Here is a 14516-nt window from a genome sequence, read left to right on the forward strand (position 1 = left end):
GTTCTGCCTACACGTATGCCTGTACATCAGAAGAGGGCAGCAGATCACATTATAGATGGTTGTGAGCCACCGTGTGATTGCTGGGAATCGAACTCAGGACCTTAGGAAGAGCAGCTAGTGCTCTTAACCTCTATGCCATCTCTCCAGCCCTAAAAAGATTTTTAAATGCTAAAAATAATTACCTAACTCAAAATGGCCAGTGCCATTCAACATAAGGATGGTATAAAGCTTACCATCACATCTCATGTTTCCCTTCTAATTTTATGATGTCATTCCCTATGTACTTGATACTTTCCAATTTTTCAATTTTTTTTTTTCAAGACAAGGTTTTCTCTGTGCAGCCCTGGCTGTCCTGGAACTCACTCTGTAGATCAGGCTGGCCTTGAACTCAGAGATCCACCTGCCTCTGCCTCCCAAGTACTAGAATTGAAGGTGTGTGCCACCACTGCCTGGTAATTTTTCAATCTTTGTAGCTACTTCTACCTCTAAATTCCTGTCACATATCAAAGAAGTGCTACTATTATTGTTTTATCTTTAAACAAGACAGGGTTAATTCTACCTTCTCTTACAGTAACTATTTTTAATTTTATTTTTATTTTTATATTAATCACAGGTTGTTTACTTTGCATCCCAGCCGTAGCTCCTTCCCTCATCCCCTCCCAATACTACCCTCCCTCTTTGCCCCTTTCCAAGTCCACTGCTAGGGGAGGTCCTCCTCCCCTTCCATCTGACCCTAGCTTATCAGGTATCTCCAGGACTGGCTGCCATGTCCTCCTCTGTGGCCTAGCAAGACTGTTCCTTTCTCAGGGGGAGAGGGGAGGTAAAGGAGCCAGTCATTGAGTTCATGTCAGAAATAGTTCCTGTTCCCCTTACTAGGGTACCCACTTGGTTAGTGGGCTACCATTATTTTAAACCTGGCATGATGGTATGGTTCATACCTGCAATTCAATACTTGGGAGGTGAAGGCAGGATGATCAGAAGTCCAAGGTCCACTTTGGCTACATAAGCCCCATGAAAGAAACTTACTTTCTTACTGTCTTCATAAATATTCTAGGTATATTTTCTTTCACACATTCTTTTCCATGAATAGATAACAGTGAATACTACAACTGGGGACCTCGGTAAGCACCTCCTATTATTAACTAACTTCATCCACACAAGGTCATGATGAAAGTTTTATCACTTTCTTGCACAGATAAACAAATTGTGGTACGGCAAAGTATATGGTCAAAGGTCGCTGTATATTGCAGGGCAAAGATTTAAACCCTAGCAATATAAGTTTCTCAGTCCAGGCTGGTAACCTTAACTACTGACTGTTTTGTAATTATCCTTTATCTACTTCTATACAAATATTTTTGTACTGTGTCCTAGCCATCTTACCACAGTCTTACCACAGGAGAAACTGAATATGGTGGCACACATCTGTAATCTCAGCACTTGGAAGGCTATAGGCAGGAGGATCAAAAGCTCTACAATAAGCTATACAAAGAGACCCCGACTCAAAACAAACAACAGAAATCAACAATAATGGAAAGATGCTCTGAAAATAAAATTTAAAAAAACAAATGATGGCATGATACAGCTCAGTGGTAGAACACTTGCTTAGCATGTACCAGGCCCTGGGTCCAAATCCCAATACCAAGGGTAAAAATAATCACCACTCAGAGAGGCAGAGGTAGGCATATTACTGTGAGTTTGAGGCCAGCCTGGTCTCCAAAGTGAGTCCAAGCCCAAAACAGACAAGGCTATACAGAGAAACCCTGTCTCAAAAACAAAACAAAACAAACAACATACACACAAGTGACAGGTGACATTTTATTTATTTTTTATGAAATACTTACCTGAGAGTTCCTAATCATATAGCACTATCTTCAAGCATAAACCACACAAACATTAAAAATGGTGTCACTTTAAATTGGTAAAGAAAACAAATTATTTCGGTAGGACATATCCTAAACCATATTGCGAGGGAGAGGGAAGGCAGAAGGGAAGCAAAGTGGTATTCTCACACCTGCAGGTAAACCAAAACTGGAACATGAACAATGAAAACCAACAATAACCCGGTGGGGGTGTGGTGGGGTGAGTATAATCAAGTCACTAAATGATAACTAAAGAATTCACACAAACCCAAAAGCCACAGGAAGCCCTCATTTCAAGGGTTTGTGAATAGGTATACCACAGTGAACTAAATATGCCCAACAGAGAAAAACATTTCAACCTTGCTCATAATAACAGAAATATAAAACCATCAATCAGGCTGGAGAGATGGCTCAATGGAGCACTTACTGTTCTTACAGAAGACTTGGGTGAGGTTCCCAGCATCCACACGGCAGCTCATAACTGCCTGAACTCCAGCAGAACTAATGTCTTCTACCAGACCCCAAGAGCATAAGGCACACACAAACTCACCCACCACACAAACTCACACAGGCACACACACATACACATAAAAATAATAAATATATTTTAAAATACCAATCAATGGGCCTGCAAGATCTACCTTTGGATAAAAGTACTTGCCGAAGCTAGGTGGTAGTGGCAGCTGGGTGGTGGTGGCACACGCCTTTAATCTCAGCACTTGGGAGGCAGAGGCAGGTGGATCTCTGTGAAATCGAGGCCAGCCTGGTCTACAGAGCAAGTTCCAGGACAACCTGGGTCACACAGAGAAACCCTGTCTCAAAAAGGCTTAAAAAACTACTTGCTGCATAAGCCCAATAATAACCTGAGTTCAATCCCTAGAACCCATGGTGAAAGAGCCGATTCCCAAAAATTCTCTTCTGATCTCCACACATGCACTCATAGTGAACATGCACTGACAAGAATAAATTTATTTTAAAATTTAAATTCTAATCAAAGTAAGGCATCACCTTTACCTACCAATGTTTGTTTGCTTGTTTATCGAGACAGGGTATCACTATGTAGTTCTGGCTATCCTGGAACTTACTCTGTAGACCAGGCTGGCCTCAAACTCAGAGGTCTGCCTAGCTCTGGGATCAAAGGTGTGTGGCAGTACACCCAGCTATTACTTGCCAAATTTTAAAGATTAAAAAAAATAAAACAACACAACAAACCCCAATGTACCCAAATAGGCCACACAGTACAATATCAAAAGATATAAATTAGTAGTTCTGAGGTTTGCAGCGGTAAACAATCTCTATCAACATCTGAATTCATATTAGCTTTTACCTAGCAATTCTGCTTGATTTAGTGTCCAAATATTCTCATTTGAATACAAAAGGTTATTCAGCAAACCACTACTATGTACCAAGGAAAATCTGGAAACAATCTAAAAACTGGCTAAAAAGTAATGACAATCCATACAAGGTAAAAGAATGTCGCTATTGAAAATAAGATTTGCGGGCCAGTAAGATGGCTCAGTGGGTAAGGGCATTTGTTGCCAAGCTTAACAACCTGAGTTTTATGATCCTTGGAACACATATGGTGGAAGAAAACCAATTCTTCTAAGTTGTCCTCTGACCTCCATATGAGTATTATAAAATTTATTTTTAAATTCTCTTTTAAAAGCAAACAAGCTGGTTACAATGTAGCATGCCTGTAATCCCAGCAGTTCAGAGGCAGACGCAGGCGGATCTCTGTGAATTCAAAGCCGGCCTGGTCTACCGAGTCCAGGACAGCCAAGAGCTACACAGAGAAACGCTGTCTCAAAATACCAAAACCAAAACCAAACCAAACATTAAGTTCTCCGAAATAATTTGAACACACTTGCCAAAAGAATTAGGTAGATTCCATGCCAGCTCTCCAAGTTTAATCAAGTAGGAAAAAATAAATAAAATAAGGCAAACATCCAAAATAGGATGAATACATCGGTGTAATTTAAAAACAGAGACAGGCATTGTATAGCATACCTGTAATCCCAGCACCAGGGAGGAGGAGGCAATAGGTGATTGAGAATTCCAAGAAACTTATGCTGCCATGGGCTATACCTAATAATATTTACCATATTATAAATTATGCCAGAAAATTAAAATAAATGCTAATGTATTTATAAAGAAAACTGATTTTTTTTTTTTTTTGCCAGCTACCTACTGCTGTGTACAAACTGCCACAAAACTTTAGTAGCTTGAAATACTTATGATCTCAATTTCTATAGTTCAGCAATCTGGGTGATTAACTAGGTCCTTGATAGAGTCCCACAGGCTGAAATTATCTGAAGTCTTGACTGGGAAGGATCCAGTTCCTAGCTTACCCTATGGCTGTTGCCAGAGTTCAATTCTGTATGGCTTGTTGGACTGAGGCCTCAATTCCTCATGAACTGTTGGCCAAAGACCTTCCTTGATTGTTTGCCATATAGGTCTTTCCATCAGCCTCTTAAAAACATGAGAGCCAGCTTCATTAGCATGAGCCAAAGAGTGCTAGCATGAGAGAGAAAGAAAGCAATCTTGTAATCACAGAAGTGACATTTCTTCAGTTTCCCCACTCTGCCCACCCCCGCCCTTTTTATGAGACAGGGTTTCTCTGTGTAGCTCTTGCTGTCCTGGACTCTTTTAGACCAGGGCTGGCCTCAAACTCACAGCGATCCACCTGCCTCTGTCTCCCTAAGTCCTGGGATCACGGGCATGCATCACCACACCTGTCTCTGTTCTCTCTTGACAGAGCCTTGCTATGTTATAAAGGGCAGTCTCAAATTGCCAAATTGCTGAGCTCATATGATCCCCCTTTAAAATAAAAAGCAGTTGCTTTTCCAAACAAAAACAAAACAATCTTTCTTTATTTCTCTTGTCATTTTATTTGCTTGTATCTCCAGCCAACATTTTTATTTTTTATCCATCCATCCATCTATCCATCCATCCATCCATCCATCCATCCATCCATCTTTTGGTTTTTGGAAACAGGTTTTCTCCGTGTAGCACCGGATATCCTGGAACTCTCTTTGTAGATCAAGCTGGCCTTGAACTCACTGAGATCCACTTGCCTCTGCCTCCACTAACAGGTGGATCTCTGTGAATTGGAGGCTAGCCTACATAGTGAGACCAAGTCTCAAACCCCTCCCTCCAAAAATAATAAATAACTTTTTAACAAATAAGAATATTTGAATAAAGGACATTTTATAAAAAGCATTATCTGGGGCATGTAGGATGGTACAGTGGGTATAGGTACTTGCCTCAAAGCCTAACAATCCAAGTTTGTTCCCTAGAATCTTATAAAAATGGAGAGAATCAACACCTCAAGCTGTTATATTTCATCCATGCTCCTGTCATGGAAAGAGAAAACTTGTACACATTCACACACACAATATACATACAATAAGTTTTTTAGCCTATGTTCTCACTTTTAACATGGCCTACACTTTAATCCAAACAATCCTTAAAGAAACGTGCTTGCTAATGGGTTGTGGTTGCTCATCCCTATGATCCCAGCACTTAGGAAGCTGAAGTAGGGCTGCCACAAAATTAAGGCCAACCATGGTTACATCCATACTGAGTTTACAGACAGCCTGGGCTAGTGTGGGACGCTGTCTCAACAAAAGGAAGAGGGTGGCATGGTATGGGGCAGAAAAAGAAAATATGTTTCTAAGCTACTGGTCTATCTTTCTCACCATTCGACTATGACTTTTCTATAAATAAAGAAGAAAAAAAATAAAGAAGACAGACAAAAATGTGTTACAAGTAATTATTATTCAGAGAGGGAATAATAAAGGCCATTATGTAGACACTTTGGAAATACAACACAAGAATCAACACATAAAACTATAAATTATAATAAAAATTATTTTGACAACATAGGACACATTGATCATTTTATGTACCTTTTTCACAACTAATAAAATTTAATTAGTCACAAGTGGAAATAGAATATCAACTAGGAAATAAACTGAATCATAAAAAAATATGGTCCAAGTATAAGTAGATTTTTTTGTTTTGCTTTGTTTTGAGACAGTCTCACTCTGCAGTTCTGGCTGTCCTGGAACTCACTATGTAGATCAGGCTGGCCTCCAATTCAGAGCTCTGCTTGCTTCTGCTTCCTAAGTGCTGTGATTAGAGGCATGTGCCACCAAGCCCAGACCAATTGTGAGTAGATATTAAATGCTGTAAGGTAAAAATTAATACAGCCACTATGGAAATCAGTTTGAAGATTATTTGCACCTCCTTTGTTTATTACTGCTTTATTCACTATAGCAAAGACTTATAATCAACTTAGTTGTCAGAGAACAGATGATTAGATAATGAAAATTTGGTACATATAAAAAATGGAATGCTCTAAAGAAAACTTAAGGTAAAAAATTAGAAGGGCCAGGTGCAGTGGCACACACTTGTAATCTCAGCATTCTGGGAAGCACAGGCAGGTAGATCTCTGTGAGTTCGAAGCCACCCTGGTCTACAGAGTAAGTCCAGGACAGCCAAGGCTACACAGAAAATCCCTGTCTTGATAAAAAAAAAAATTACAGAGAGCCAGGTGTGGTAGCACATGTATCTCTGGGAGTTTGAAGTCAGCCTGAGGTATGGTTCAAGTATACATAGCAAGTCCCATGCCAGCCAGAACTACAGAATGAAGTCCTATTTTGAAAAAACAAAAAAACATCAACATGGATATACTTAGAAGTACATTAAGTAAGGCCACATAATCACAGAAAGAGCAAGCCTTATGTTCTCTCTCATATGCAGAATGTAGCCAATTATATGTTAACAAATGTACATGAAGAAAAAAAACAAGAAAGGCTAAATATAAGTGTATAAGGACTGACTGAATGTAGATAATGGACATGAGTTATTAAAGAGGATATAAAACTAATTGCTTTTTGGTTTTGGTGGTGAATAAGTACATAAAATATTTGATATTGAAAGTATAAAATTTAATGTGAAGCTCCACAGCTTCTGTTCTGAGTATAAAGAGGTTCACTTGGATTTGGTTAATTTCAGTATATGATGTTTTATTTATTTACAAGAATTTTTATAATAATGTATAAAAATTGAAAAATAAAAATGGAAAATATTTGAAGAGAGTTCAAGTTAAGACAAAATGTAAATGAGAGGGAATGAACTACTAATATTAAAGATTATATGTCAAATAAAGAGGTTTTTAAAAAGTAATACCAACTACTTTGTAAACTCAGATATTAAAATTCATGAACAAACACTTAAGTACCTAACACTATATGAAATTAAAAAATGATCAAATTTCTTTCCTCTGAAATTTAACTGTCTAAAAAATATAAAATATAAACACTACATATTTGTAAGGAATCAACTATGATGAATCTTGTAAACAATCCCCGCAAAGGGGCTGAGAGATATAGGTCCAATGGTATACCATTTAACTAGCAAAGACTTCTTGTTCCATCCCAAGAAATATGGGAAAAAGTGATCATACATACACTCTATTTTATGTGGATTTAATGTTTCCTACATACAAGTTCTCCAGTCAGGACCAATAAATGACACATAAAATTTTAGCATACAACTTTAATCCCAGTATTCTGGCAGCTGAGGTTAAGTAATCACAAGTTTGAGACTTCCCAAGGCTGGGATACACAGTGGGACCTTGTCTCAAAAAAAAAAAAAAAAAAAAAAGAAAGAGAGAGAGACAGAAAGAGAGAGAAAAAAAGAAAAAGACAAATGAGTATTACATTCACTATAATATGAAATGTGAATATTACTAAAAGAAAGTACTGCTTGTATATAGATGATATCATTGTAGCTTTTCCTGCATCTTATTTAAAAAAAAAAAAAGCTAGGGGACCAGAGAGATGGATCAACAGTTATGAGAACTTGCTGTCCTAGTGTTCAGATCTCAGCAACATGTCAGGAAGCTCACAACTGCTTGTAACTCCAGCTTCAGGAAATTCAATGCCCTTTTCTAGCCTCCACAAGCACCCACACTTACATGCACATACCTCACACAGACACATAATTTAAAATATTTTTAAATGAAACCTTGGCAATAGTTAAAATAATGTAACTAGGCCATTTACTTATTAATATCTATGCCAGAAAAGTGGAAATTCATCAGGTTGGCAAATAGGGAAAAAAAAAAATAACAAAAATGGTTCCTTCCTGAACTATACTCTTGCCTGCTGGACTAATTTATCAGAGATTCTGGGAAGGGGAGAAAATACAAAGCCTGGAAGATGGATTACAAAATTAATAGCACCCTAAAAGCAACAGAATCTGGTCTACCATATATTATCCTTTCCAAACTTCATAAAATTTTATATACTTCCCACTATGGCAAATGTCATATGAACTCATTCCTCACAATAATCCTAATACAGTGTATCCTAATAGAGTGTATATAGTGTATAGTGAGGCTTGTAGTGTGAGAAATATGCCCAAGGTTACAGAGCTATTAAGTGGCAGAGAGCCAAGAGTCTTGACTCTAAAAACTATACTATTTACCTACTACTACACTACTTATTACCACAATATAGATGAAAGGCCATAAGTTTCCAGACTTAGCTTCATCCCTTGGGCAAATCACCTGACCTTACCTAGCAGTGTATCATCAGTAAATGAGGGCAATGTCAGCTGCCCAACCTTCTCTAAAGTATCTGAGTGATGCTAATAGAGTTAATGTATTTGCAAACATGCTATAAAAATGATAGGACACTATATAAATGTAAGGTTTTCTTAAAATGAAGCCAAGTATCATATTTTGGACTTAAAATGGTTTGTAGACTTAAAAGCAATTTTAGTAGCAGTTAATTTTTTTTTTTACGATTTTTATTTTAATTATGTGTAGGTGAGTGGGTATGGACAAGTGTTCATGGAGGCCAGGGGCATTAGAGTTCCCGGAAGCTGGAGTTACAGGCCACCTGATATGAGAACTAGGAATTGGTCCTCTATAAGAACAGCTGTGTTCTTAATGACTGAGACTTCTCTCTTGCTCCTAGTCAAATCACCTTTTAATATTCCCAAGCAAAACTTTAGTTAAAAACAAAAACACTGAGACATTTTAGAAAAGAAAAAAACTATGGAAACAGTTAAAAGACCAGTTTGGTAGGACACTCTAAACTATACACTGAGAGCCCTGTCTGGTAATAAACACATACATTCAGTGGCCACCTGACATGATATGTGACACATGCCTGTAATCCCAGCATTCAGAGGACTAAGGCAGAAGGATCAGAATTTTGAGGCCAGTTTGGGCTATACAGTGAAATACTATCTCCAAAAAAAAAAAAAAAAAAAAAAAAAAAATTAATTTAAAACAGGAAAAAAAAGTAAAAAAAAAAAACAAAAAAAAAAAAAAAAAAAAAAAAAAAAGCTTACTTTAAGACTGGCAAAATGTCTTAGTAGGTAAAGGCACTCACTGCTAACCTGAGTCTGTTCTGTAGAGACCCATGTGGTAAATGCTGTCTTCTGACCACCATTCATGTACTATGACTGACACACATACACACACACACAAAGACATATAAATAAATATCAACCAAAGCGAAAAATATCAGTTGGCGCTAGCAGTTGGGAAGGATGACTAGGTGGAGCACAAGCTACTCTAGATACATGTTATTATACACTTGTCAAAATTCATACATTGTATAACATTACTGAACCCTGTAAAAGATGGGGTTACACAGTAATAATATATCTGTAGCACCTGAACAATTATAACAAATTGTAACACATTGCTGCTCTGCAATTTCTACTCAAATTTCTGTAAATATCTATGTTTAATAACGTATGCTTAGTTTTTATTGTTTGTTTGATTTGTTTTTCAAGACAGGATTTCTCTTGTATAACAGTGCTGGCTGTCCTGGAACTCTCAGGACAGACCAGGCTGGCACTGAACTCGTAGATCTGCCTGCCTCTACCACCTGTACCACCATGCCCAGCATTTACCTCATTTCTTAAATCAATGCTGTCCAACAGAATTTTATTCAATGACAATGTCTTAGAGCCAGGTGTAATGGGTCATACCTGTAATTCTGGCACTAGGAGAGCTGCAAATTTGAGGCTGGTATGGGCTACATACTGAGTTCCAGGTTAGCATGGACTATACAGTGAGACCCTGACTTTCAAAAACAGAAACAAAACAAAGACTCCAGAAACTGTCCTAGATCTGCTGTAATATGCACAGAAATATTAATGCTACTAAAATACTTGAAATTTGGTTAGTATAATTGAAAAAGGTAAGTTTAAAACTTTATTTAACCCTAACAAATTGAGGCTGGGCCCAATGGTACAGGCCTATAATCCCCACTACTCAGTCCCTAATATTAAAAAACAAAAATAATTAAATAGCTACATGTGGTTAGTGCCTATAGTACCAGCAGTTTTAAGACAATTCTTCAAATGACACCTAGAAATATACTGCAATATTACCTTTAGAAAAGTCACCTCAAGAAACCTGTTTAAGTGAATATAGTTATGAAACCATGCTATAATTAACTGAGCAGGTCAAGAGTGACTAGGCACTTAAGCCCAGGAGTTCAAGGCCAGCCAGATGAACATGACAACATTTTGTCTCTTTTAAAAAGCAGGTATGATAATCCCACTTGCACAGCACTTGGAAGACCAGACCAGACACTGCCTCAGAAATATAAGTGAGTAGGCAGATGATTTGAACCAGGAACAACAGAGCCCATCTCCATAACAAATTATGTTTCTCAATTCCTCCAATATTTTAAAAGCAACTGAGTTTGTTTAACATCATTTCTGCTTCCTGAAAAACAAAAATATAGAGGTTAATTTTTTAAAAGGGACTATTTTCTCAGGTTACTAACCTAGAATCAATAAATTGAAGATCACGAATAAGCAACTAAAAATTAATTTTTACAGACATAAGATGTTCATCCAATTTTGAACTGAAGATGTAAAAACTAATGTTTTTTTATTCCATTTTATAGTCAGATAGAAACCAAAAGACGCCCAGAAAACCATGAGCAAAGAAATACAAAGTAAAAATTAAAAGAGTAGACATACAAGACTATTCATATCTAGCTATTAACCAGAGCTTTGAACTCCAAAAGTCATTACCTCTTACCCTCCTAGTTTAAAATACTGGTTGATTAAATCTTTCTTCCTAATTCAATGACTTTTTGTCCTTATTCCAGTGGCATAAAAGGGAACTTATGTCCTCAATTGCAATGGCTTTTTATCAGAGTTCTCCCCTGGGGAACCTATGAAATCAAACACTGAGATTGGCTCCTCACCCTCAGGGAATAAATGTCCAAAGTGACAGTGTTGAATCCCCAATGAACTGTTGGGCCACAGCTTCTTTTCCAGTCCTACAAGCCGTAGATCCTTCTTTTATGAGACAGAATAGCATGACAATCCCCAACCTTAGAAAAAAGCACCAAAGGCCAGAGTGGTGGCTCAAGGCTGTAATCTCAGCACTCAGGAAACTAAGGCAAGAGGATCATAGTAAGTTGGAAGTAAGCCTGGGGTACATAGTCAATTAAGGCCAGCCTGCTACAGGGTAAGAACCTATTTCAAAAAAAATCATAAAAGTGAAGGAGAAAAGGAACAGGCCCCAAAAAGCCAATTCTTGACACTGCTCAAATGTAAACCAGACCTTTGTTCTCCCTTTTGAAGTTCATGAATCACATTAGAAAAATATTATTTCGTAACTTCATACAGGAGTGGCTTTTAAGATTAGTCAAATACATAATTAAGTAATATTAAATAGCCCTCAGTGGTCAAGCAGGGTGTCCAACAAGTCGAGTGGTTTCAGGATGTTCTCCTCTAAGAAAAAAAGGATGGAATTTCTACCTTTCAATACCATACCCCCCAGTTCTTGTTTCCAGGGCCCGAAAGCCCTGTACCCTATTCATTGTGCAATCATTGTCAAAATTCCACCCACTGAGCTCCAGAACAAGTGGATTTCTCCCGTTCTGAAAGAGATCCTCGATTTTCCTGTATCCAGGGAGACACTGAAAACTCCTTGACATGAAACAAGTATGGCAAGGGGGAACAAACGGTCCAGCTCTTCTGCTAAATTAAGGAAGACCAAACCCCAAGCCCAGGAGGCACTCAAGTTTCCGCTTACCAAATCAAAAAGAAAGAAAAGAAAGAGAGGGTAGTAGCAGGAATGGGAAAACTGCTATCAGATGATGATGCTCTTTCCCCAGCATCACCACCTCATCCTCACGCTCACGGCAGGTCACTAATGCCCAGAGACCAAGCCCCGGGTGTGGGTCCCGGGAGTCCCACAGCGTCCCCCGCATAGCTGCCCGCACAGTGGCGAAGGGAGGGGGGCGAAGGGAAGGGGGGCAAGGGGCTAAACACAGCCCTGGCTCCGGCGCTGTTATCTTACTGCGCAACAGCCTCAGCTCTGAGGCCGGGGAGCACCCCGCAGCGCGCCCTACGCACCTGCCCAGCGCTGAGCAATCTTGAACGTACTCCCGTGAGCCCCCACCCCCACACCGCCGCCTCCACGGGCAGCGGAATCCCAAGGCACAAGTGACCACACGTGCTGAGACAGAACACCTGACGCCCCGGACAGCTCCGTCCGCACGTGGCTGTCACACCAGGAGCTCCCCTGCCTAGCACCCCTTCGTCCTCCCATCCAGGGGTCCACCCTGCCCTCCCTCAGCCCCCCGCCGCCGAGTGCCCCCAAGTCCCAACCATCGTCCCTCCTTACCCTATCCATTTCAGTCCCACACCCCCGACCTGCTCCAACTATCGTTACTCCACTGAAGGAAAGGGGGAATGGGGCCAGATGTTCGTCCCGTAGCTAAAGGGGAAAGGGGGTAAGTGAAAAGGTGAACCCCGAAAAAGGTAACGCAATCATCCCCTAAAACACAACCGTAACGAAGACGTCCCCTCCACTGACCTTCTTCGGGGGGCTGCGTCGCCGTCCGCCCCGTCCCCCTTCAACAGCCTCCTCCTCAGTACCGCCGCCTCTTCCCCGCGTTGCCTCCTCAACCCGAGTCGCCATGAGGTGACGGCAACAGCCAAACAGCGGCTGGACCAGGGGCACGGAACCTCGCAGGGGCTTCGGCCCCGCCCCCTTCACGCCCCAACCACTCGTACCCTCAAAGTCTTCCACGTGACCGGAGGAGGTTGGCTCCCAACAGAAGGCCGTTTGATGGGGGTGGGGAACGTCGAATTGTGGGCGGGGCTTCTGCTAAGGCCAAAGGGCAGACGAAGGCCGCTGGAGTCTGCGCGGACAGGGAAAGGGGGAGACTACAAGTCCCAGAAAAATGTGCGCTCACGGCGCCCAGCCACAGATCGGGATTGGAGCGCCCCGAGCGTCAGGGGGCAGAGTAACCTCAGTGCTGAGTGTGTAGCGTAATGGGGCTTGTAGTCTCTGAAAGGCAATGTCATTGTACCGGAAAGAAGTCATTATTAACCTACAAGAAAAGTTTTAAAATATTTCAGAGTTTGAGAAGGAATAGAACCAGAGACTTTTTTTTTTTTTTTTTTTTTTGCCTGTGTTTCTGTTCTTCAGAGTGAAGCGGGTATGAATTGAGAATAAGAGATTCTAACTTCGCTATTTTCGAGGTGGGAGGTGTAATCTCAGAATCTGAGGCAATTAGACACTTGCCCAGAGTATAGCCTCGTTATCAGAGTTCTCACCAAGGTTTTAACTGTCCAGAGCCCTGTTCACCTTGGCTGAACTGCTCTGGCTTCACGCTTAGTCAAAGATTAATTCATGTTGAATGTTTCTTGCGTTCTCCACCATACGTTTTGCTACTTAAAAATGCCAATAAACTTGATTTACTGAAACAGTTCTCATTCTTGATATGCCGGGAAAGGTTCCCACACAGAAATATTCCGTTTCTAATTTCCACATCTTCAGGGCCAGCATCTAAAAGTCACAGAACATCACAAAATCCAGACATTGATTTAAATAATTCATTATTAAAATCTGTGCAAATATACACACATATATGTATTACAATTGAACACAAAGCAATGATATCAGGAGCCAAATCTTAAATAATATAAGTGATAGAAAATTAAACAAATTCTTTGGGCAAAACAGAGTTGGTTTTGTTATTGATGTTGTTTGTTTGGGGTTTTTATTATGCTTTTTCATTTGTTTGTTTTGTGGTACTTGTGGTCAAACCAAGGAGTTTATGCATACAACACCAGTACTTAACCACTGAACTACACTCCAGCTCAGTTCAATTGTAGAAATTCTTAAGTTTAATTATTTTTTTAACTTGTGAAAAGTACCGTTATTCAGACACCTCATTCCAGGTTTGAGATTTCAAAACAAAAATATCCTTCAAGACACAAATGGTAGATGATGAAGAACTTACAGCTAGTCTCTATATACCATCTCTCATCTTCTAAAATAAAAACTATTCCAACAAGACTTAGAATAAATGTATTAGTAGTGCAATTCTCCATGGCTTTGACTGACTAAATGCACCATAGTTAAATTATGGTATAATATAATAACAGGTAGCTACTAAATTTACAAACATTTTTTGACTTAGGAAAAAAAGATCTCAATTTATACAGAACAGCATGATATTTCAGACATAATATTTCTGACATAATAAATGTCTGAAAATTATTCCTCCGTCCGCACGTGGCTGTCACACCAGGAGCTCCCCTACCTAGCACCCCTTCGTCCTCCCATCCAGGGGTCCACCCTGCCCTCCC

At 39.7% G+C, this 14516-nt stretch overlaps 1 protein-coding gene across 3 annotated transcripts in view; it reads right to left on the reverse strand.

Annotated features, from left to right (window-relative positions):
* Txlng (taxilin gamma) overlaps nucleotides 1-12884 on the reverse strand; it is a 48942-nt gene extending 36058 nt beyond the window's left edge. Inside the window, exon 1 of one of the 3 annotated variants that reach the window (XM_055615707.1) lies at nucleotides 12733-12884. In XM_055615707.1, coding sequence (XP_055471682.1) covers nucleotides 12733-12837 — 105 coding nt within the window. In that variant the 5' untranslated portion in view covers nucleotides 12838-12884. The remainder of the gene's footprint in view (nucleotides 1-12732) is intronic. The other 2 variants (XM_055615705.1, XM_055615706.1) reach the window with 2 other exon arrangements.
* Between the last annotated feature and the right edge of the window lie 1632 nt (nucleotides 12885-14516).

The sequence above is a fragment of the Psammomys obesus genome, unplaced genomic scaffold (genome assembly GCF_907164565.1).
Source record: "Psammomys obesus unplaced genomic scaffold, mPsaObe1.curated_primary_1811, whole genome shotgun sequence".
Taxonomy (NCBI): domain Eukaryota; kingdom Metazoa; phylum Chordata; class Mammalia; order Rodentia; family Muridae; genus Psammomys; species Psammomys obesus.